Here is a 21,472-nt window from a genome sequence, read left to right as displayed (position 1 = left end):
CAGCAAATCATAAACAGCCACAGCAACGAAGAGGAATGACCAAGGAATTTGCTGGTAATTGTTGGTGCCTCATCAACGATTTGGTTGTTGTCTGTGCGATGTGCGATTTGTTAGTGATTTTGGTTTTGACAGTAAATTTGGTTGTTGCGTAAAATCCCCAAATATCTCCTGTAGGCTATTTGAAATTAAATTCTTTCTAAATCTTTCTTTCTTAGTTAAAAGTACATAAATAGTTGTTGATCCCTCAGGACACTTCTGCACAGGAGGACAGTTGAGTTGAGCAGCTAATCGCCATTTCACTGCATGATTTACAACAGTAGCCTATCCCTAAATAAAAATGATTGAATCCTTTTGCTATCATACCACTGACGCAGGCCACTAGGGACATCTGCTGGTCATTATTTAACCTACAACACCTAGGCACTGACAGAAATGCATGAAGTTCTCCTGCATGTCATGTGCTGTTGTGGTGATAGGCCTACATTTTTCTAAGGTTGTTTTTAGGTTCTTTGAGTAGATTGAAATAAAAAAAAAAGTTAGGCCTGGACAAAACCTTGCCTGGGGCTGTCGATCCTCAAATTATGCACATTTCATTTAAAAGTTAGCCTATATCTTCTTAAAAGTCTAGCCTATTAGTCGAGTTTATAGGCCTAGGATACCGATTGACATTTGTCATTTGAAACAACTTTGACAGTGGATGGAGACTCCTCAACCCTGACAGTATGCATTTAAGAAAGTGTTGGCTAGTGTCTATCAATCTTTTGTATTATTTGCAAAGAATGTGTTAACAATATTCCATTAGTTATTTTGAGATTAGCTACCCGTGCCACAAAGTAGTATGCACGACTCTGATGTTCTTCAAGCCACTTTTTCAGAGGAATGGTGGGATATCTGACGGATCTGGGGGATCTGGATCTGACCATAGGATCTGACGCGTGTGATCCGGCCATGACACCGCCAGAGTCTTTCCCTATCCGGGTCTCCCTCCGAAGGGCTGCAGCGAACACGACCTTCCATTGGAGTCTCTTCATGTCAGTCAAGTTCTGTCTGCCGTTCCTCTCTGCTCCCAGCACTGCTGCACAGGCGACCATATCGGCCGTCAGGGAGAGAACGGGAATCACAGGCCTGGATTATGAAAAGATTCAAAAAATGTCGAGTTTTTAATCGATGCTTGCTTCTAGACAAATCACTGCGATAATAGCCGCCGATATGAATACGTGTATTTTATTTACTAAAGCTACACATCAGGAGAATTTCCCCTCGACTTTTTGTGATATATATTTTTCGCAAACAAAAGAAAACTGTCCTGAAAATAATTGAGGAAAGGAAGGAGCAAAGGTGAGTAATTTTTACCCAAACTTATGTGTGCATCGATATGAACTAGGATGAATATCTATGTTGCTTCAAATGCATTTTTATAGTTTTTAGCCAGCCATCTCCGTCGGGAGCCGGCTAAACTAGCCAGCTAGTTTGCTATAGCGAGCTAGCAGGCTAACTCTACTTGGCAGCCACGACAGTGCTTAACGTTACCAGTCTAGCTAAGATCTGAATAGCATGAACTATTCCGCACGTCGTTGAATATGGCCAAATATTGCTCATATAACTGAACAAACGCTTTATCTCGACCTTTGTTATTTGTCGGATATCCGCTGTATCACTGTACTATTGTATAATTTGATTAAAATCCGTGCTGCTGTGTCTGAATGTTTCTGTGAAAGAGACTTGGCTGTACGTTATTTTTCACGTCCAAGTTAGCTATCTGTCACTAGACCATGGGGAAAGGCCTACAGAAGAATACTTAGAAGTAATTTTGAGCTTACATGATGATGTAAAAGACCGCATCCTCTCAAAGCTCGAGAAATAAATTACAGTGTTGTGTTGAAACAACACACCATAGGTTTGGTGTTTTACTTTGCGTGTAGTGAGTCATTACAAGGCTATAAACTTTTCTGATTTTACTAGAAATTCTACCTGAGATTATTCCAAAAATACTGGTTATTGTGGTTTGAAGACGGCAGTTAGACTGTCACCGGTGAAAATCTGTTACAGACATGTCTGGGACATGATCGAATCAAGCCATGAGAGAATATTGTATAGGCCTCATATGATGTTGCCATGTTCATTTCAACAATGATCCCGAAGACACGCATGCTAGACTGTCTGAAATGAGAGAGGATTAGCATGGACAGCCTTGTCTATAGTCTTTGTAGGTTCCTTGTGAAGTGATAATCTGGCTGCTGTCTTAGAGGAGGCAGCTACTACTGATGCCTGTGTGTGGACATGTAGGCTGTGGCACTGTGTTTAGCAAGGAACTGATCAATCTTGATTATCTAGTATTCCCTTTCACATTGCACTTGTCATAGCTCTGTGTACTGCTATTTGGGTTGAAGTGCCGAACTAATAGAGCAGACGTCCCCCCCTTTCCTCAGGTACCCAATTTCCTTCACATTTTATGAAAAGTCTAGCCTATTGTGAGTGGCGGTGACAGTATCTCTGTTCTGCAGGAATGTTACTCAACCCCTTACCTGCCTTCAGCTTTTGTCCTCTTATATGTTTGCCTAATGAGATGAATGCAGTTGCTTTAGGCTGTGTGAAAATGTAAGATTTGGATCTGGATCTGTTCCAAATGTTTCTTGTGTAGACAAGGCTTGGGAGCATTACACCATCCATTTGATGCTAAGGTTAACTTTGAAGACCTCATCAAATGTGGAAAATCTTGTTTGCCAAAATGGCACATTGACTTCCCCAACTGCAGAATATGACCTGGATTGGGGTAAATTATTTTTTTAGTTTGAAGTATTGGTGTTGTGGTGATTGGTGGTGTAGTGATGAATTACTGGACCTGAGCATCAGAAGGTTATTTGAATTGGTTTAGTTTTAAGGTCTAAATTCTTTCCATTGTCATTTGGTTAATTGTTTTTGGCCGTATATAGTTGAGGAAAAGGGGTTGTTGCAAGTTTGATCACCTACTGTAGGCTATATGTCTATGTTGTTGAGATGAAGCGCTGCTCATTTCATACTCACGTAAGGGGACCCCGCTAACTCGGCCGTGGCCTCTTTTATCTGCCTGCTAACATTCCCCAGTCTGTCTGCCATGCGAGACTCAGATCTTATCGTCCGCAGCGCAGCAGACTGGCATTCTGTCGTTTAAAGGCTCAGAGCTTCCCAGTACTGCGACTCTTCAGCACCTCGGTCATCCGCTAGCCTAAGGACAGCAGAGCACTCTGTGATGTGTAAAAAACGATTTTGAGTTAGATGTCGTTCACTACCGTGATTATTAGCGATATTAAAAACCAGTGCTCAGTGCCACCAGTTATGCCAAGAGGATGCTTGACAGCCATGTCCTCTCAATGGAGTGCAGTCTAGATAAACAGGCAAAATACAATGTCAATCAGATGGTAAACAATAAAAGTACTGTGCTGGAAGAATAAAACAAATACATAGGTGAATATCCAACATTTTGCAGTAGTAAAATGATGCAATACTGTACATACATAATGGGTAAATTCCATTTTCCCTTAGTAAGATTTTAAGAGTTGTGTGGTTGGGGGCATTTCATGATTCTTGAATCATCAGCATTGTTTTCCACTTTGAAAGCTTTCTGGAAGCTATGCAGATGTTGGAATTGTTTTGTATTTTATGCTTTCACAGTCATCTAAACCTTTCCTAGAAACAAGTCATCGTTTCTGGATTCAGAATGGAGAACCCAGGTGTTATGAAATCCCAGTTAGGTCTCCTCTCCTGTTTGTGTGTGTGAGTGAGACGTACAAGGAACAGGCTGTTTTATCAGTAGGCCTATGTCTGCCCCAAACTGTTATCTTTCTGAGTTGTTCTGCTGCTGAAATTCTTTTGGCAGGCCCCAACAGTGTACTAATAATTTTCTGTTTAAAAAGGGGGACTCTGTTCCCAAATCCCATCTGTAGTGCAAGTTTGAGTCTCTACAAGCCACCCACTGTCAAGTGATAGTCATCAACTGTCCACACTCCACCCGTCCGAAGTGACGGGCTGTTGTTGCTTTTAGAGGTGGATCATTCTGTGCTCAGTGCTCACACACTTGTGCGTTTCCAGCTCATTTTGTGTGCAATCCTTGGCACAGCTTCAGCTGCCCTGAAACTTTTCATCATGGGTTATTTAAACAGCCGTCAGTTTGAAGTGGTCCACCCTTCCTGCAGCCGTAGGTAATGGGGTTGTATCCCCCATTCTGTGCCACTAACAGAAATTGGGATAGGTCTTTGTGACGGAGATATGGCAGAGCAGTGGCCCTTCATTTGGGTTTGGTTGTCATTTTCTAATGCTGCTAGCCAAATGACCTGGGCCAAGATCCCAGACTGAGATTCAGGCAAGATAACTATAATGCCTGTGTGTGGGGCACGTGCATGTGTGTGTGCACGCATGCAGGCAAGCCCACACAGAAGTAGGCCTATCCACCTCATTCCTTAACCCGGAAATATGTATCGTTGCGATGGTTACGATACTGTTTTCAACTTCCGTTCATTCTGTTAACATGTGCGTTCTCCGTAGCTAACTAGATTATGCCTCAACTTAGATTTCTTTCGAAATATTGACAATTCTGCCCTCACCATGTATATACTACATCATATATAACCGATATAAAATAGAAAAGTTTACTTTTATATGCGTTATGATATGTTAAGCACCTTAAACCGTCACATTAAAACAGATACAATGCAGCTTCGCCGGAAATAGAAAACCGTCTCGGTGTCATGGCGACCCCCATTGTTGGGCTGCGGAATATCGTGGATACTATCACACAGACGAAGGTACAGAGATAGACATGTTATATTAAATGTCTTACGTATTGTTATTGCTTGCATAGTAGGATTTATCAGAGGTGTGTGTCTGCACAGTCTGTTAGAGTTAGAGATATTTGTTATAGAGTTGTGTGTGTGTGTGTGTGTGTGTGTGTCTCAGACATCAGGAGGTATAGTGTAGAGTTAGACTGGTGCGTGCTCAGACGGTGTGCTACCGCAGAGCGTGGTGTATGATTTGGCATGTGTTTGTGTGTGCGGGGTCATGTTCAGACCGTAGGAGTGTGTGGCGCTTGGTTTATGTGAGTGTCTGTTGGTCTGCTCTGTCTGTCTCGGTGTGTTCATTTTCTGGGTGGTGTACAATTTGTCTTGTCTTTGTGTGTGTTTGCACGTGTGTTCTGACTACATGAGGTGTGTGTGTTTGTGGGGGGGGCGGTGTAGAGTTTGGCAGCAGTATCAGGTGCAGGGGGTGGGCTCCCGGGGTGGAGTTTGCTCTACCAGGAAGCAGTAGCTCTGGCCTGAACTTCTGGGTGTTCTTGGTAGCCGTAACCCAAGCTGGGCAGAGAATAGCCACGTATCTCACCAGAATAGCCCCACTGCACACTGACCAGGAGGTGAGCCTGCCGTGCCTGCCACATCCAGCTGACAAGACCTGGAGCATTTTAAGACAGGAGCAAGAGGAAAGATAATGGAGAGGTTTTTAATGTTGGAACAGGAGAGAGGTATTTGGTGTTAGAGGTGCTACGAGTGTGAGGTCAGGTCATTGTGTATGGCAAAGGTGTTTCATGGAAAGGACAATGATGTTTGCATGCAGGTTCAATCATTTATGTGTTTGTTTCACTTGTGTTGAGGAGTACCCCTTATGTCTTGATTACTTCTTGGTAACCGCTTCTTGGTTTGTAAAATGCCTATGAAAGCTCTAGTTAAGATATGTGAATGTGAATAAGGGAAATGACAATTAAGACATGCATGGATTATGTAAGCATATTAGTCTACATGAGTCAGCTAAGCAAAATCCATATAGGCATGAGAAGTTCTCACCAGGAGAGTTTTGGGTGAGCAAAGACAGTTGGTGATTCCATGGACACTTCACTGCACCTGGAAGTGATAGGCCAATTTCAGCCACTTCCTTACCTTATGCCCCCAGTGAGCACTCTGAACAGCAAAGTTGACTGGCCTCGGTCTCAACATGGCGATTTGTGTTCCATTTGTGAATGCTCGGTGTGGTAGTTTTCCTGCACACATTGATGTGTTTAGTTGGAGCTCCACAGGGCCGAGTGAGCCAACTGAACTTGTGCCCCATGATCTCTGGAAACTGGACGAACATCATAGATGTCCAACTGGGTGGCGGGCGGCAAGGAGCTCAGTGCCTTGATTGAAGTTGACTTTGTGTCTGTTGATAAGTTTTAGAATGTCAAGATGAAGGGTCAGGGGGTGGAATAGTGAGATGTGACCTGTTTTGTGTGGAGCACAGAGCCAGAGTTGTAGTGAAAGGTTTATTTTAGCCACACCTGGGTATATCACCCCTTTACCATATTTTCTTATTTCAGGTTGTGCCAGATGAGTGTTTCAAATCAGTCTAGCTATATCTCGCTCTGCACATGATTGCATGGTGTACAGCAAATCCTGGCACCTCTGTTGTTAGCATCTCTTCATTTTCAGTGCTCTGGATTAAGGATGTCACAATACCAAAAAATCAGTTGTCGGTGCCAATACCAGTAAAATTACATGATTCTCGATGCCAAATTCGATACTATTGTAAAAAAAAAAAAGGATTTTCTAAAATCCCATGTACTTAATGAACTTCTTTATTAAAATATTAGCATTTCTATAACATACAGAACATAACAGAATACAGTACAATCATTGGTCTTGAAACTGAAACTTAAGATTCATACTTTCCATACTTTTAATGGCTACATTAACCCTGTTTTCACCAGTTCAGGTTTGTTCCCCTTTTTAACATAATTATTAATGTCATGTTGGTGTAGGAGAATACAAGAGTATACAGCATCAAATTGCAACCATGTCAATTACGACTATATCAAATTGCGACCATTTTAATGGATTGTGCAAAAACCAACAGAACAGAAAACAGTGGGTTCTAAGCTATAGCAGTACAGGTGAGATGTCTCCTGAACGTCATCGTCTGGTTGAAACTTAAGAAGGAAAATTGACATCAGTTAGTTAAAGCAACACTTCACCGTTTTTTCATATTAAACTATGTTATTCCCTTAACTAAGACTAAGAGTTGATACATACCTCTCACGTTTCAATGCGTGCACTCACTGGCTCTGTTGCGCAGTGCTACGGTGATAGCACTTAGCTAGCCCAATGCATTCACTAGGATCCGAACAGAGATTAAGTTAGAAGCAACCAAACACTTCCATGTTTTCCCTATTAAAATACAGTTACACGAGTAGTCACACGACCAAGTATAGTGAGACAAAATAAAACGTGGTGCATTTCTAAGCAGGTAAGAGGGATAACTATATTGTGTGGTGGAATAACATTGGGAGCACTTAGATTCAGCGCAGTAATATCCTCACTCCAAAGAGAAACTGAAAGTGCAAGAGTGAGGATATTACTGCGCCACCCCCCACCCCCACCAAGACATGGGGCGACCACCACACATTGCCTTCTAATCTGTGGGAAACACTGTACGTATAACATAACATTTTAGCCATTCCATCCCAAACATCATGTAACATTTATTTCAGTATGACAGATAACAAAAGAAAAAGTTACATTTTTGGATATGAATCAGAACTCACCTTAAAGTCTTTGAACTAATCTGGATGCCGGTCTCGTTGATGCTAGTCAGGCAGCTGTTTTCCTATTCAAGTGAATGGGGAAGCATACAAGAATGGCCGAATATGTAGGTGAACTAACACATGCTTTGAGTGTTGTGTAGCTCCACGTCTTCGTGACATCCTACTTCTAAATGTAAACATCGACTGGAATACACTGAGGTGTATAATGCCCCCATCAGTTCCAGCAGAGTCGCAGCAGCACCGATGCTTAAGCTGGCGTCGGTGTTTACGGTGCTTCAAAAAAATGGGCATCGTCTGTGTTTTTTAATTTTAGAGTTGAGCGGTATCGCAACTATCGGTTCCCTACTCTGGATGTCTGATCGTCTCTTTCTATGCAAATGTGCAACTTAATAGTGGACCTGGCCTAATATGAAACACCAAGCATCAAGATTGAAACTTGCCACTGGATTCATGTCCAGTCATGGAAAAGGAGTAGGCAGAAGGTACTGCACTGGTTGAATGAAATGTACTGTGTTAGATTTGTTCATTGTTCGTTATAAGAGGAACTTGTTCAGTTATACATGGGCTGGTGGAAGACGGAGTATGTATTCAGGGAGGAGGTGTTCTGTTCTCTGGTGGTGGTGCATGTGGGTTGAGCAGGTTCAGTCTGGAAATGCTGCAGGGAGGTGAAGGGAGTTCACAGGCGAGCCGTGCTTCCTGGCCTCCCTGGCCTCATTCCCGCCATAGCGACGCTGGCAGACCCGATCACTAATTTACACCCCAGCTTTGTGCTCTCTGGGGCGGCAGACCTGAGAAGAATCCTCCTCCCCCCCCCCCCCCCCCTCCTCCTCCTCCTTGTCCCAACACCACGCCGCAGGCCAAGCGCCGTTTCATGTCGGGTTTCACCCATGACACAGAGGTCAGCTGCTTTGTGCCCTAAAGCCATTGGGTGTGTGCCGGGGTCAACGGCACTGAACTCCGTTCTGCTGTGTAACACGTCTGATGTGCTGTTGCTGCTGCTGCTGCTGCTGCTGCATAATCCCTCCTGACTTGGCTTACTTGGGATACCGCCTTTCCTTTCCTTCCCTTCCCTTCCCGTCTGTCCAAACATCTGACCTGCTTACCACAACTTTCTCCTTTTGTCCTCTCAGACTTCATTGCACGTCATTGTTTGTTTATTTTTATTGTTGGGTTTTTTTGTGTGTGTGACGTTTTAGAGCTTGTGTTGCACTTGGCCACATTTCTTAGGTTGCTGACGGTAACTCGTTCCTCCAATTGAAAGAACACTTGAAGAGTTGAAGACTCTTTAACAATTTTTGCAGCAGTCATCTAGCTTGGCTGATATGGACACTTTAATTAATGCTAAATCTTGAAAACGCCTGGTTGATGCCAGGGGTCAGAGGAGAATAGGCAGACTGGTTCGAGCTGATAGAGTGGCAACAGTAACTTAAATAACCACTCGTTACAACCGAGGTATGCAGAACAGCATCTCTGAACACATAACACGTTGAGTCTTGAAGCAGATGGGATACAGCAGCAGAAGACCACACCGGGTGCCACTCCTGTCAGCTATGAACAGGAAACCGAGGCTTCAACAAGCTCACAAAAATTGGACAATAGAAAATTGGTTCAATGAGTCTTGATTTCTTCTGTGATATTCAGATGGTAGTCATCATTTTGTTCAAACCGCATGAAAGCATGGACCAATCCTGTTTTGAACATGCCACTGCCTACCTGAATATTGTTTCTGACCACATCCATCCCTTTATGATCTTTTGATGGCTGTTACCAGCAGGATAATGCCATGTCACAAAGCTGGAATCTTTTAAAACTTGTTTCTGACAGTGAGTTCACTGTTTTCAAATGGCTTCCACACTCGCAGTCCCATAGAGCACCTTTGGGATGTGTGGTTGAGATTGGGAGATTTGCATCATGGGTGTGTAGCTGACAGATCTGCTGCAACTCTGTGATGCTATCATGTCAATATGGACCAATATCTTTGAGGAATATTTCCAGCCCTTAATCAGTGCTATGAAGAATTTAAGCAGTTGTGAAGGCAAAAACAAGGTTCCTACCCTATCAAGGTGGACCTAATAAAGTGGCTGGTGAGTGTACTGTATGGAGGCTATATGTAGCAACGTACAATGGTGGGCAAGTCTGCAAGCATGCTGAACCAGAGCAGCCTCCAGAGCAGGCTCAATGGCCTTGTTGAAATGTTCCTGTCAGAGCACACTGTATCATCTGCTGGAGCCGGCGGGGGTTAACCCCATGACACTTTCTTTGCTGACTCCTTTCCTGGCTGCGCTGACCGCCCAGCAAAGCACCTCGGCGAGGTCAGAGGAGAGCGGGGAGGTAAAAGGATTAGCTGACACACCGGAGTAATTAGCCCTGAGGGAGTTAGCCTGGCTGATCGGCCGACAGGCAGCAGGACACAAATTTAGCGGCCGACGACGTGCAAAGCGCTCCGCAGTCGACCCGGCAGTGGCACGTCCAGGAACTCGGCCCTCCCTCCGCCCGGCCACCACCTCATTATGATGATGTGCGGTGATTACTGGGGAGGCTGCTAACTTGAGACTGTGCCGTGCCACAGGGAAAGGCGGGAAGGAAAAGGGAGAAAAGAGAGCGAGGGGGAGAGAGAGACGGAGAGAGGAAGACGTGAAAAGAGTGAGAGGCAGACAGGCAGGCCCAGACTGGCACAGTAATCCAGCCCTCAGCAGAGGCAGTGCGACTGGAGAGGATCCATGCATTCATTTTTAGCTTTGGCCTTGGGTCCCCGCGAGTCTGCCTGGCAACACGTTTAATCACTCTGTCAACGTCACACGCGCGCGGTGCGCACTTACCCACTTGCACACTCACTTTTTACAATCCCACGTTCACACGCTTGCACTTTAAAACCTTGAGTCACACCATCCCCTGTGAAAAATGCTCATCCTCAGAGAAAGCATTCCTACTTCCAAGCTCTCCCACTCACCGTAAAAGGCAGCAAATACTTTCTCTGCAGATACCCATGTGTTGACATATTTTGTTATACTCTGTACTTTACCTGATGGGATTCCTCATTGGTAGTTTTGGTTTGGTCTGTGAATAAAAGTCATTTCAATGTTGACTGTAAGTATGAAAGACTAGTAGTCTGCTGACTAAACCCTAATCCTGGATTCATGCCATTTTATTTAACATCTCGTTTTTCTTGGAAAATCTTTTGACAAACTGTAGAAAAGTTTGCAAAAGAGTAATTAAAGCCCGCTGCTTCGTGTGCTTGCTGGCAGAGGCTGAGAACAGGACAAGACCCACCTTTTTTTCGCCATGTGGCCCTGGCAAAGCTTGCCGTCATGGTGACCAGAAACTTGGTCAAGGTTTGTTTTTCACACAAGACTTACCTGATATCCCATGAGGATTCCCTGCAACTCAACTCACCCGACCAGTGGTACCAGCTAATAGTGAAATATGGCTTAGTGGTAATGCTTATAAATCTGTGTCTTCAAGGTGTGAACTTCTGTGTGGTTGCGTTAATCCTGGAATGTGCCGTTTGACTATGATCTATGGTTTCATCACTATTCTTTAAGCCAACGATTTGTGTCTTTTTTTATATTTCATGCTTAGTTTATCAATATTAAGTGATGGATCTAGTTCAGATTCGACGGAGGTGTAGTTCTTTGTCAATGTTGTATCTTGCTGTACATCCAGTGTGTTTTCCACCGCTGCTGTTCCAACTTTCTCAACCTGCCATTGTTAAGAGTTTGAAAATGGTCCTTCCCCTTCCACTACCTAGCCAAAATGGCAACCTTTGAGGGTGAAAACTGTTCCATCCGGGTACTAACAGTGTTCTTTGTGTTGTCATAATTATAATTATCAGTGAGTGTGAACACACACTCAATACACTCAAATTAGGTAGGCAATTCTAAGTACAGAGGTATGCGGATTGGAACAGAGTGATGATGTACATCATGAACAAACATGTGACTAAGATACTGTTGAATGAGGTTGGCTACACAGAGTAATTTATCTCTTTTTTTAAAGTATAATTGACAATAAGTAATGAAAAGCATTTGGAATCCTCCCGACTGTTGCTTATAAACCAGAACAATGACGACACTGTAACTGTTAGCTAATCAGGCTTTCTTTAGGCTATTTTATCCTTCAAAGTAAAGATTGCACATTAAAAAAAAGGTATTTCCTCTGTTGTCAGTTGCTATGTTGATAACATTAATGGCCTTTTAATAGCCTTTGATGGCCTTTGATTGCCTTCTAACTTTATTACTGATTGGCTCTGTAGCAGGTGGAATCATTTTATCATTGTATGATTCTGAATAATCACAACTTCCATATGAAGGAGTTCTAATAAGCTAATAAGTAATATTAAGTGAGAGAATTGCTCCCAAATCATTCTACACCAATGATAGGCTGACCAATGGTGGAGTGACTAGGCTATAGATTTTCTTTGTTGCTATCAGAACTATAGAAAGTAAACACACATCTGGATACTTACAGTCATGGTTGAAATTGTTGGCACCCCATGCTAAAGTTGACTAAAAAGAGGAATATAAAATCATCTTTTGGAAATTGATTTTAATGGCTTAAGTAATAAAATTAGGAAAAATCCAACCTTTAAGGACACACCAATTTTCTTTGTGAATGAATAATGTATCATAAATGTTCTTCCCAAAATACTGGGGTCAAAAATATTGGCACCCCTATGTAACCCTATGGGAATTTAACACATAGGGTTAAGGGTGAAGGGTGTGTGATGATGTGGGTCAATTTTAGTTCTAAAGACCAAGGGAACTTTATCAGGATGCATAGTATCCTGGATCCATGAAATACGTGGCCTTTAAAAATAAAAAACTGCCTGCTCCTATGTTAACCCTATGTGTTAAATTCCCATAGGGTTACATAGGGGTAGGGTTGCAAAGGGGCGGAAAATTTCCGGTAAATTTCCGGAAACTTTCTGGAAATTTCCCATGGGAAGTTAAGCTGGGGAATTTTGGAAATATTCAAAATGGGAAACTTTTATGGAATTACAGGAAATTAGGGAATTAATGGGAATTTACGGGAATTTTGTTTTTTACTAGCAGCTTACATTAGCTAGCCAAGACTGCCGTGAACACTGACTGAACTCGACTTATTACAAAAATGTTTAATGAATTTATTTTAATCCTCGGTTGGCCAAAAAATACCGACATTACATTCATGTATGACCCCAAACCTCACAGATTGTGATTATTTTAAAAGTGCCAAGCTAAATCAGACCAGTAGCCTAATATGACCATATGATTATTAACCATCCCATTAGAGCTTATGCAAAATTACGTTCTGCCATTTGCATGAGGACAACAGTGATGATACGCCAAGAACTGGGCGACTCTGTTCGCAAACTTCCCCCAGTTTCCCACCAGTTATTCCCACATGAGATAATGTTTGCAATGACATTTTCACCGGGAAAATTAGGTTTCCTATATGTCTAGTAGCCTATGTTGATTGTTGTGTGCATGTAATCGACCTGTGTGCAAGGTAGAAATTCAGCTGAAATTGCACTACATCAGGTTGTTTTAACTAACATTATGCTGAAAGATGGGGTTTTTCCAACTACATTAAGGTCTCTGTTATACACTAACTTGCCAGATACAACATTTCCAGTTTATTCCCATTAATTCCCATTTATTCCTGTTAATTCCTGTATATTCCCGTTAATTCCCATGGAAAGTTTCCAACTTCGAAAATTCCCGGAATTTTGCAACCCTACATAGGGGTGCCAATATTTTTTACCTCGGTATTTTGGGAAGAACATTTATTTATTTATGATGCATTATTCATTCACAAAGACAATTGGTGTCCTTAAAGGTTGGATTTTTCCTAATTTTATTACTTAAGCCATTGAAATCAATTTCCAAAAGATGATTTGATATTCCTCTTTTTAGTCAACTTTAGCATGGGTGCCAACAATTTCAACCATGATTGTATAATGACTTACATTGATAGAACCACAATGTTCATTATTTGGACGATGCCTCGATACATATCGATGGATTGTAGTTACACCACTAATGAGTACATCTTTCACTTTCTGTTTAGATATTATTAATATTGCTATTACTATGAATGATCAGTGAAATGCCAATCCTGTTGTGTGCTGCGTTTCCCAATAGAGACATGAAAAATATAAGTTATGTATTAGCTGTGTTTGCTGATCTATTTCGTAAGATTAGTAAAAAATAAGATTGTCTATCCTCAATGTTTATTTTACAGAACGTCAATGTAACACATATCTTTATCTTGCATCACAGTCCGTTCATCTGCTACACTGTGTACACTACACCAGCACAGCATTTTTAGGCTGTAGTACTTTGTATTGTCTGGAGGCTGCTTAAAGGTATAGCTAAAGTGGTCTAACACAAAGTTACAGAAGTTTCTTACAGAAGATATACTTGGCGAAGTAAAAACATTTGCATAGCACCCTAAAGTGTCAAGGTGCAGCCTTAGGTGCTTTGGGAGGCGCAGCCCATGTTCAGTGGAAGCGCATGCATACTGTGCAAATTTGTGGCATAGTGGAAAGGCTAACTTCACCCAGATCTGGCATTATTAAGCTTATGTGCTTGGTGTTTTTGCGCTGTCACATGTCACCTGACATAAAAGCCAGTTCACCTACCACTATGTTGTCACCAAACTGAAAAAAATGCATGCTAGTCACAGAAAGTATAGATACTGAGGACCAAAGCAAAATCACTTTGGATGGATTATATAGACCCAATGACCAATTTTGAGTTCTCATTTGGATGAATCATTTTTTTAAATGACTGATTGACAGCATGTATCCTGTTTGAGTAGCCTTTGTTCTATGCAGGAAGAAGGCGACTGTAGATTAGCCTAGTACCAGCTAATGTTTTTGCTAATAACAGAACCATGTAAACCAGTGAGCTGCATTTTGCTCTCGCAGTGACTGACATCTGGCAGGACATGAAGCTCATTGTGGATCTGTTTTTGTTCCTTGCAAGAGGTGCCATAAATGGCTGTGGGTTTTGACGTTTTTTTCCATAATGCTGGTCATATCTCTTCTCCATTTCCTGTTGGCAGGATTCTCATCAGAGACCAGTCACTGCTGCTGAATGTGTGTCACCTAATGCCTTAAAATGGAAAACTATTGCCCAGATTGGCTTGAAGCCTTGGGCAGTATCAGCGCATAAAGTTTTTCCAAACTCATAAATGAGACCTTGACTAGCAGCTGAGAGTTTTAAACCAATACCAAAAGTTGACACGGTTCATCCGTCACAGTTTCACTGCATATCAATCCACAGAGACCAATCATAGTACATCTTCTATGTATTCCAAGTCATATTTTAATGGTGTCTGGCAGAATAATGTGCATAGTCAATGTGGTCCCCCAGCGACTCAGAGCCTGATGAGCTGCTCCTCGCCCTGGAACATTTCCATCCAGGATGTCTTTAGTGCAAGTCATTTAAAACTCCAGAGGGAATCAGTGACTTGCTGGAAAGGGCCTTTCGAGGCTGATAGTGGTACACTTTGGCACATCATATCCATCTTTTCCTTCCCTTTCCTTTTGCAACTCACTTCATTTCCTGATTCATTAGTGGCTCTCAGCATTATGGTCTTGGTTATCACCATGCACAGATTGCAAGTAAGTACATGGCCCTGATAAATATAATATTAAGATCAAATATTAATTGAAAAGTCACATAATCACCTCCCCCATCTATGCGCACACAGCCCCCCCATAATGTGACCTTGGCAGCACTCTTAGAAACCCAGTTTACTTAAACACACAGTACTGTTGCTTGGCCTGTGATATTTAGCCTGGCGGTCTGGTGCTCCCAGTGCAGCTCATGCTACATTAGCTCTCATTATAGCACAGGCCAGGGTATGGTCAGGGAAGTGAGTGCACGTGGAACATTCCCATTTGAGAATCTCACCTTGTCTCCCTCTCCTGTCCCGTCCACAGGTGCAGGCGGCCCACCCCATGGAGAGGGTGGGTAAGGTGTGGAGCAACCTGAAGAGGGGATGCCAGTCTCTGCTCCACCCAGATGGAGGTGCTCGCGACCAGGCTTCGCCACAGGAGGCCAGCCCCCCCAGGCCACCAGCCTCCAGCCTGCCCCTGGTGGCTGGGAGGGCCAACAACAGCAACAACAACACTAGCAGCATCGGCGGCTTGTCGGGAGGCTCGAGCATGCGGCGGCCCGGGCAGAACTGCGTGGTGGACATGGCCCAGGTGCTGGAGATCACGCTGGAGCAGGACGTGGACGGCCGGCCGGGCCAGCTGGGCACCCGCCGGGACTCGTACTCGCGCCACGCGCCCTGGAGCGGCAAGAAGCGCCACTCGTGCTCCACGCGGGCGCAGGGCTCGCTGGAGGGGCGCGAGCGGGGAGGCAGGGGCCGCTGCCGCCACCGGGGCGAGGAGCTGGAGTCCGGCGGGGGGTCGCGCTCACTGCGGCAGCAGCTGCAGGACACGGTGGGGCTGTGCTTACCGCTGCGCTGCTCCACATCACGCACGCCGCCCAAGCGCAAGATCCACCTGACCGAGCTCATGCTGGAGACCTGCCCCTTCCCCCCCGGCTCGGACCTGGCGCGCAAGTGGCACCTCATCAAGCAGCACACGGCGCCCGTGGCTGCCGGCTCGGGCTCCTCCTCGTCTTCGTCCTCGTCGTCCGCCCCGGCCGCTCTCCCGCCCTCTGCATCTGGCCAGCAGGACTGGCCTCGAGGAGGAGGAGCAGGAGCAGGAGCAGGAGGAGGAGGAGGAGGAGGAGGAGGAGCGGCGTCGGCCGAGGACGAGGAGGAGCGCTTGCGGGAGCGGCGGCGGCTCAGCATCGAGGAGGGCGTGGACCCGCCGCCAGACGCCCAGATCCACACGGTGGAGGCCCTGGCCCCGCTGGCCTGCCTGCACAAGCTGGGCCCCAAGCTGGCGCCGGGGCTGAACGAGGGGCCGGCCGAGGCCAGCGGAGGAGGGGCGCGCGGGGGACGAGGAGGAGGAGGAGGAGGAGGAGGCGGGAGCGGCGGCGCGGACTGCGACTCGGAGGAGGAGGACGGCACCACGCTGTGCCTGCAGACCCGCCGCGCACGCCAGCGCCACAACCAGCCGCCCCCCTCGTCCTCCAGTGCCAGTGGCAGCGCCGCCGAGGGCCCCTGGCGGGTCCACACGCAGATCGACTACATCCACTGCCTGGTGCCCGACCTGCAGCAGATCACGGCGCTGCCCTGCTACTGGGGCGTGATGGACCGCTACCAGGCCGAGGCGCTGCTGGACGGCCGGCCCGAGGGCAGCTTCCTGCTGCGCGACTCGGCCCAGGAGGACTACCTGTTCTCCGTCAGCTTCCGGCGCTACGGCCGCTCGCTGCACGCGCGCATCGAGCAGTGGAACCACAACTTCAGCTTCGACGCGCACGACCCGTGCGTCTTCCACGCCGCCACCGTCACGGCGCTGCTGGAGCACTACAAGGACCCGTCGGCGTGCATGTTCTTCGAGCCGCTGCTCACCGCGCCCGTGCCGCGCACCTTCCCCTTCTCGCTGCAGGGCCTGGCGCGCTCCGCCATCTGCTGCCGCGTCTCCTACGACGGCATTGGCGCGCTGCTGCTGCCGCCGCCGCTGCAGGACTACCTCAGGGAGTACCACTACAAGCAGCGCGTGCGCGTCCGCTGGCTGGAGAGGGAGCTCAAGGCCAAGTGAGAGAGACGCTGCTGCTGCCCGGTGGCGGCTTGACCGCAGGGTGCGTGTGCGTTTGCAGTCCAGGAGGCCGCTCAGTGCTCTGGAGTGGCCTGTGAGGATGAGGGGGTGGGGAGAGAGGGAGGGGCGTCATATGGGCCTGTAACTAAAACAAGTCATATAAGCTTTTATCATGTTTTTTAGTTACTACTCTAATATCAAGATACATATTACTGGTGCTCTACCCTCTGCTAGTCCAACAGCCACTGCGTCACGGTCACGCACCTTCATATCTTCACATCCTACAGGAGAGGGGCAGCATCTGTGTCAAAGCTTTTTACTTTGTACTTACATTTTTTTTTCTTCGTCTGTTAAGCCTAGCTTGTTCTTTCTAATTCTTTCTTTTTCTTTTCTTTCATTTGTCCTCAAACTATGTTGTACAGGATTATGTCGCCTGCCTTTGCCTGTGTATACAGTACAAGAGTTCCAGGAAGGGGAAGGTCTGAGAAAATGGGGGGACATTTTAACTGTGACACGTAAAGGTGGTAACTTTTTCTGTGGGGAAGGGAAGGGAGGGTGGTACCCACTCCTGACCCCCTCCTTTCCCTGGTGCTCCATCTGTGTCTCCATCTGAGACACTACCGCCTTCGCTCAGCTGAGAAAAAGGGGGTGGGTGGCGGGGGCTTTTTGAGACAGTTGAGAGTGCCCCCTATGTGCAGAAAGTGATCTGCTCCAGTTAGGGCCCTTTCACTTCCAGGAAGTGATCATGATTAGGAGGACGAGGAGAATGATGATGATGATGGTGATGAATACATGGTGTTTGTGTTGTGATACGAGAGCGTCTGCTTTTGGAAAAAAAAAGAAGAAAAGCAAAAAAATTTGTCGCTCACGTTTGTCTGTCACTATCAGAAAATCTATAGCTATATATGTTTTGTAATCATTTAATTCCTACCACTAATTGCACAATACGGGGGGAGACATGAGTCTCAGTGTCATGTGTTTTGTAATACTGAAGAAGTGTATGGGGTGGTGGGATGTGGGCACTGAGGAAGAGCACTTTATTTCAGCTGTGCTTATGTTTGTGGGAGCAGCAACGGCCAAATGTCAGTTCTGCTACACTGGGACCATTGCTGTGAGGCGCACACACACACACACACACACACACACACAAGCACATACGCTTACTCACACAGTCAATGTCACGCTCTTTTACACACACACTCATGACCTTGCACTACAGAGTGCTGTCACCCATTGCTTGGCCTGTGAGTGGTGATCATAAGGGACCTGGTCTCCCCAGGCCCTGTACCAAAGTGGTCTTTGCACATGAGTGATGGCCAACAGGCCACCAGAGCCTCAGAGACTGATCCATTCAAGGGCTCTGGCAGACACTGTCGGTCTTGAAGACCAGGACTGAGCAATGACACACACTACACTACACATACTACACTACACTACATACTACACAACACTACACATTACCCTACATTACACAGGCTTCAGACTGAAAGGATGCAGTTACAGAGAGACAGAGATTTGATGGGGGACACTTGAAACTGATGGAACCCCCCTTTAACCCCCATGCACCATACACCATACACAAACCCAATACATCACCCTGACACACTCACACACAGACACACATTCTCCTCTGAAGCCCATGTGCCTTCACTGACAGCAGCTTTTCAGTCCAGACCAGTGGATCATTAAAGCCTGCTCGAAAGTTCTCATCACTGTTGGAGTTGTTCTCAAGACGTGGAACAAAAAAAGAAACAAAAAAAAAACATGGTGCAAATCCCATCACTTGGTGACATGGTGCTGGCATAGCATTCACTCAACTGTTTGTGTGTGTGTGTATGTGTGTGTGTGTGTGTGTGTGTGTTGAAAGGCCAAGGGTTCAGACACTAATCATAAGCTAAATTCACACTTGATCATTACCTTCTCCCATTTCACTTGTCAGCCAATCCACACGCCCACACTTCCCCCTCTAGCCTTCATCTACCGCTCTGATATGTTGTGATGACAGCTGACCCCTACCTAACTGGTCTTCCCCCACGTTTCAGAAATCCCGTTGAATTTAGTGTTCCTTCTTTTTTGCACAAAAGTATGGCGAGAACAGTGTAGGGTCCGATCTCCCTCAGGGCTCAGTTGCAACTGTGGAGGCGGAGGGGTGTGTGTGTGTGTGTGTGTGTGTGTGTGTGTGTGTGTGTGTGTGTGTGTGTGTGTGTGTGTGTGTGTGTGTGTGTGTGTGTGTGTGTGTGTGTGTGTGTGTGTGTGTGTGTGTGTGTGTGTGTGTGTGTGTGTGTGGAAGGTGAAATTGATAAGCTGACCTAAAGAGATGACAGAGGTCGTCCCCTCGCTCCGGCCCCCTGGAGTGCGTTGGTCCCCACGTCTCTCCACACCACTGTGCACCAGGCCGTGCACTGACTCGTGTGTCCAGGGAAAGAAGCAGGCATGTGGGTGGATGGGCTCTCCCCGTGCCACCTACCTACTTATGACTAATCATAGGAAATACATCAAAATATATATATCTATATAATTACTGTATAGATAGACATACAAAAGTAGAAGAAATATTTTGAATATTTAGGAATTGTACAAATTAAAAAAAAAAAAAAAAATGCAATAATATTGGCTGCCGTTACCGACCCTCCTGTGCTGCAAGGTTCTGAGGTGGAGAGCAAATCTGACTTAAGGAAGCGACTTGATGGTCTTCTCACGAGACCATGTTAAAGTGACCAAAGGTGTTTGATATCAGCGGCCCTCGTTTGAATCGTTTGTTTTGTATGACGCAGACGTGGGACGGCTTGAGCCACCTCATCACACTGAGCATGCCCAGCGCAGTCTAGGGCTCCGGTAGTGTGCGCTCTGGTCATAGGGCCGAGCGGGCAGCCGGAGACCACTGCTGCCACTGTCCTGCTCTCAACTAGACATCACCCCCCTTCAGCTCACTTGGAAGCCCCATCACGGGTCGCAGAGCCGCTGAGAACGATGGGGGAGCGTGTGAACGGTGACCGGCCGTGAGACCTTTCGGCGTCCACATGCATCTGAAGTGCCTTTCCCTTTCTGCTGAGCGCTGACTAGTCCACGCTCAGTCAGACAAGATCACTGTTTTCCTGCTCCTGCTCAAGTTTGTTCCGGCAAACCATACAAAGGGATCTTGCCCCGTGTGAGACACGTCCTTTGATAGGTGTGTGAGTGAGTGTCTGGCTTCCCACATATGTGTTGTATGAATTGCAAGCGTGAGATGACAAGAGCTGAAGGTGTGTATCCCATGAATGGCAGATATGTGTTGATGGGTGAGCTCTGTGTTTCTGGGTGAGAAGAGTCCTTTCCCAGATGGTGGTGTCCTGTACTGAGGGGGCACTGGTAGGGACACACAGCCCTGACCTGTGTGCATGCAGGTGGATGATGGGTATGAGGGCAGTGGTAATGAGTCCTTGGTTTCACGTTTCCAGAATGCACTTTCCATCTGGACAGAAGCAGCAGGGATCCTCAACAAAATACTTTTCAAATGATCTTGCGCAAACATCACATTAATAGGAGTAGGAATCCAAAATGAACTCAAGGATTGGGGCAGCAGTCCCCACAAATGGTGTTTGCCCTGTGTTTTTGTTACACAGGGGACCCAGGTATGTTCCACAAAATCAATGTATAAATGCAATGTATGGACAGAGATGTGTTTTGAGAGAATGCCTCAAGGACTTGTGTATCTTTTTGGGGGGAGAAACGATGTGTAAGTCGGATCACAGATGTCACCATGGTCACATGTGGACACAAAGCGTTTTGTCACTTTAATGCTGCAAGTGCACATTTATCCAGAGGGGGTGTGGAGGACGAGGTTGTCAGGACAATACTTGACAACAATTGGACACGTGCCCTCATTTCATTGGAGCCTGGGCTGAGGTCCCACCCCCCTTGAAAGCCCACCTTTAAGAAAAAGAGTGGGCGCTATCTTTCTCTGAACTCACATGGATATCACCAACTTCTCACATTGTACTTTGTTTTTACTCTCTTTTTGGACAATGGACATTGGTTTGTACAATGCAATCACTTTTTTTCCCTCTGTAACTTTTCTGCCTGTTCCTGGCCCTCTGTCTAATGTACAGCTAAGATTCCCCCTCCTTTTTTCTGCGCTCTCTCATTCAGCTGTTTTTTTTTTCTTTTAGTTCCGTTATTGTTTGACTCTGGGTTGCAGTACGCTGAAGACGGGCGGAGGTTGCTCCTTGCTCATGTGTAGCTGTCCCTCTTGGTGCTATTGGCTTATGCTTCATTGTCTTAATATTAAAAATGAAAAAAAAAAA

At 45.8% G+C, this 21,472-nt stretch overlaps 1 protein-coding gene across 1 annotated transcript; it reads left to right on the top strand.

Annotated features, from left to right (window-relative positions):
• Positions 1–1,002: 1,002 nt before the first annotated feature.
• On the top strand, positions 1,003–17,285 carry socs5a (suppressor of cytokine signaling 5a). Its single transcript, XM_062518093.1, has 2 exons — positions 1,003–1,338; positions 15,474–17,285. Exon 2 carries the CDS (start codon positions 15,492–15,494, stop codon positions 17,190–17,192), a length of 1,701 nt encoding a protein of 566 aa, XP_062374077.1. The 5' UTR covers positions 1,003–1,338; positions 15,474–15,491; the 3' UTR covers positions 17,193–17,285.
• Positions 17,286–21,472: the final 4,187 nt, after the last annotated feature.

This window comes from Sardina pilchardus, chromosome 17 (assembly GCF_963854185.1).
Source record: "Sardina pilchardus chromosome 17, fSarPil1.1, whole genome shotgun sequence".
Lineage (NCBI taxonomy): Eukaryota > Metazoa > Chordata > Actinopteri > Clupeiformes > Clupeidae > Sardina > Sardina pilchardus.
This window is presented reverse-complemented; position numbering and strand designations above follow the sequence as displayed.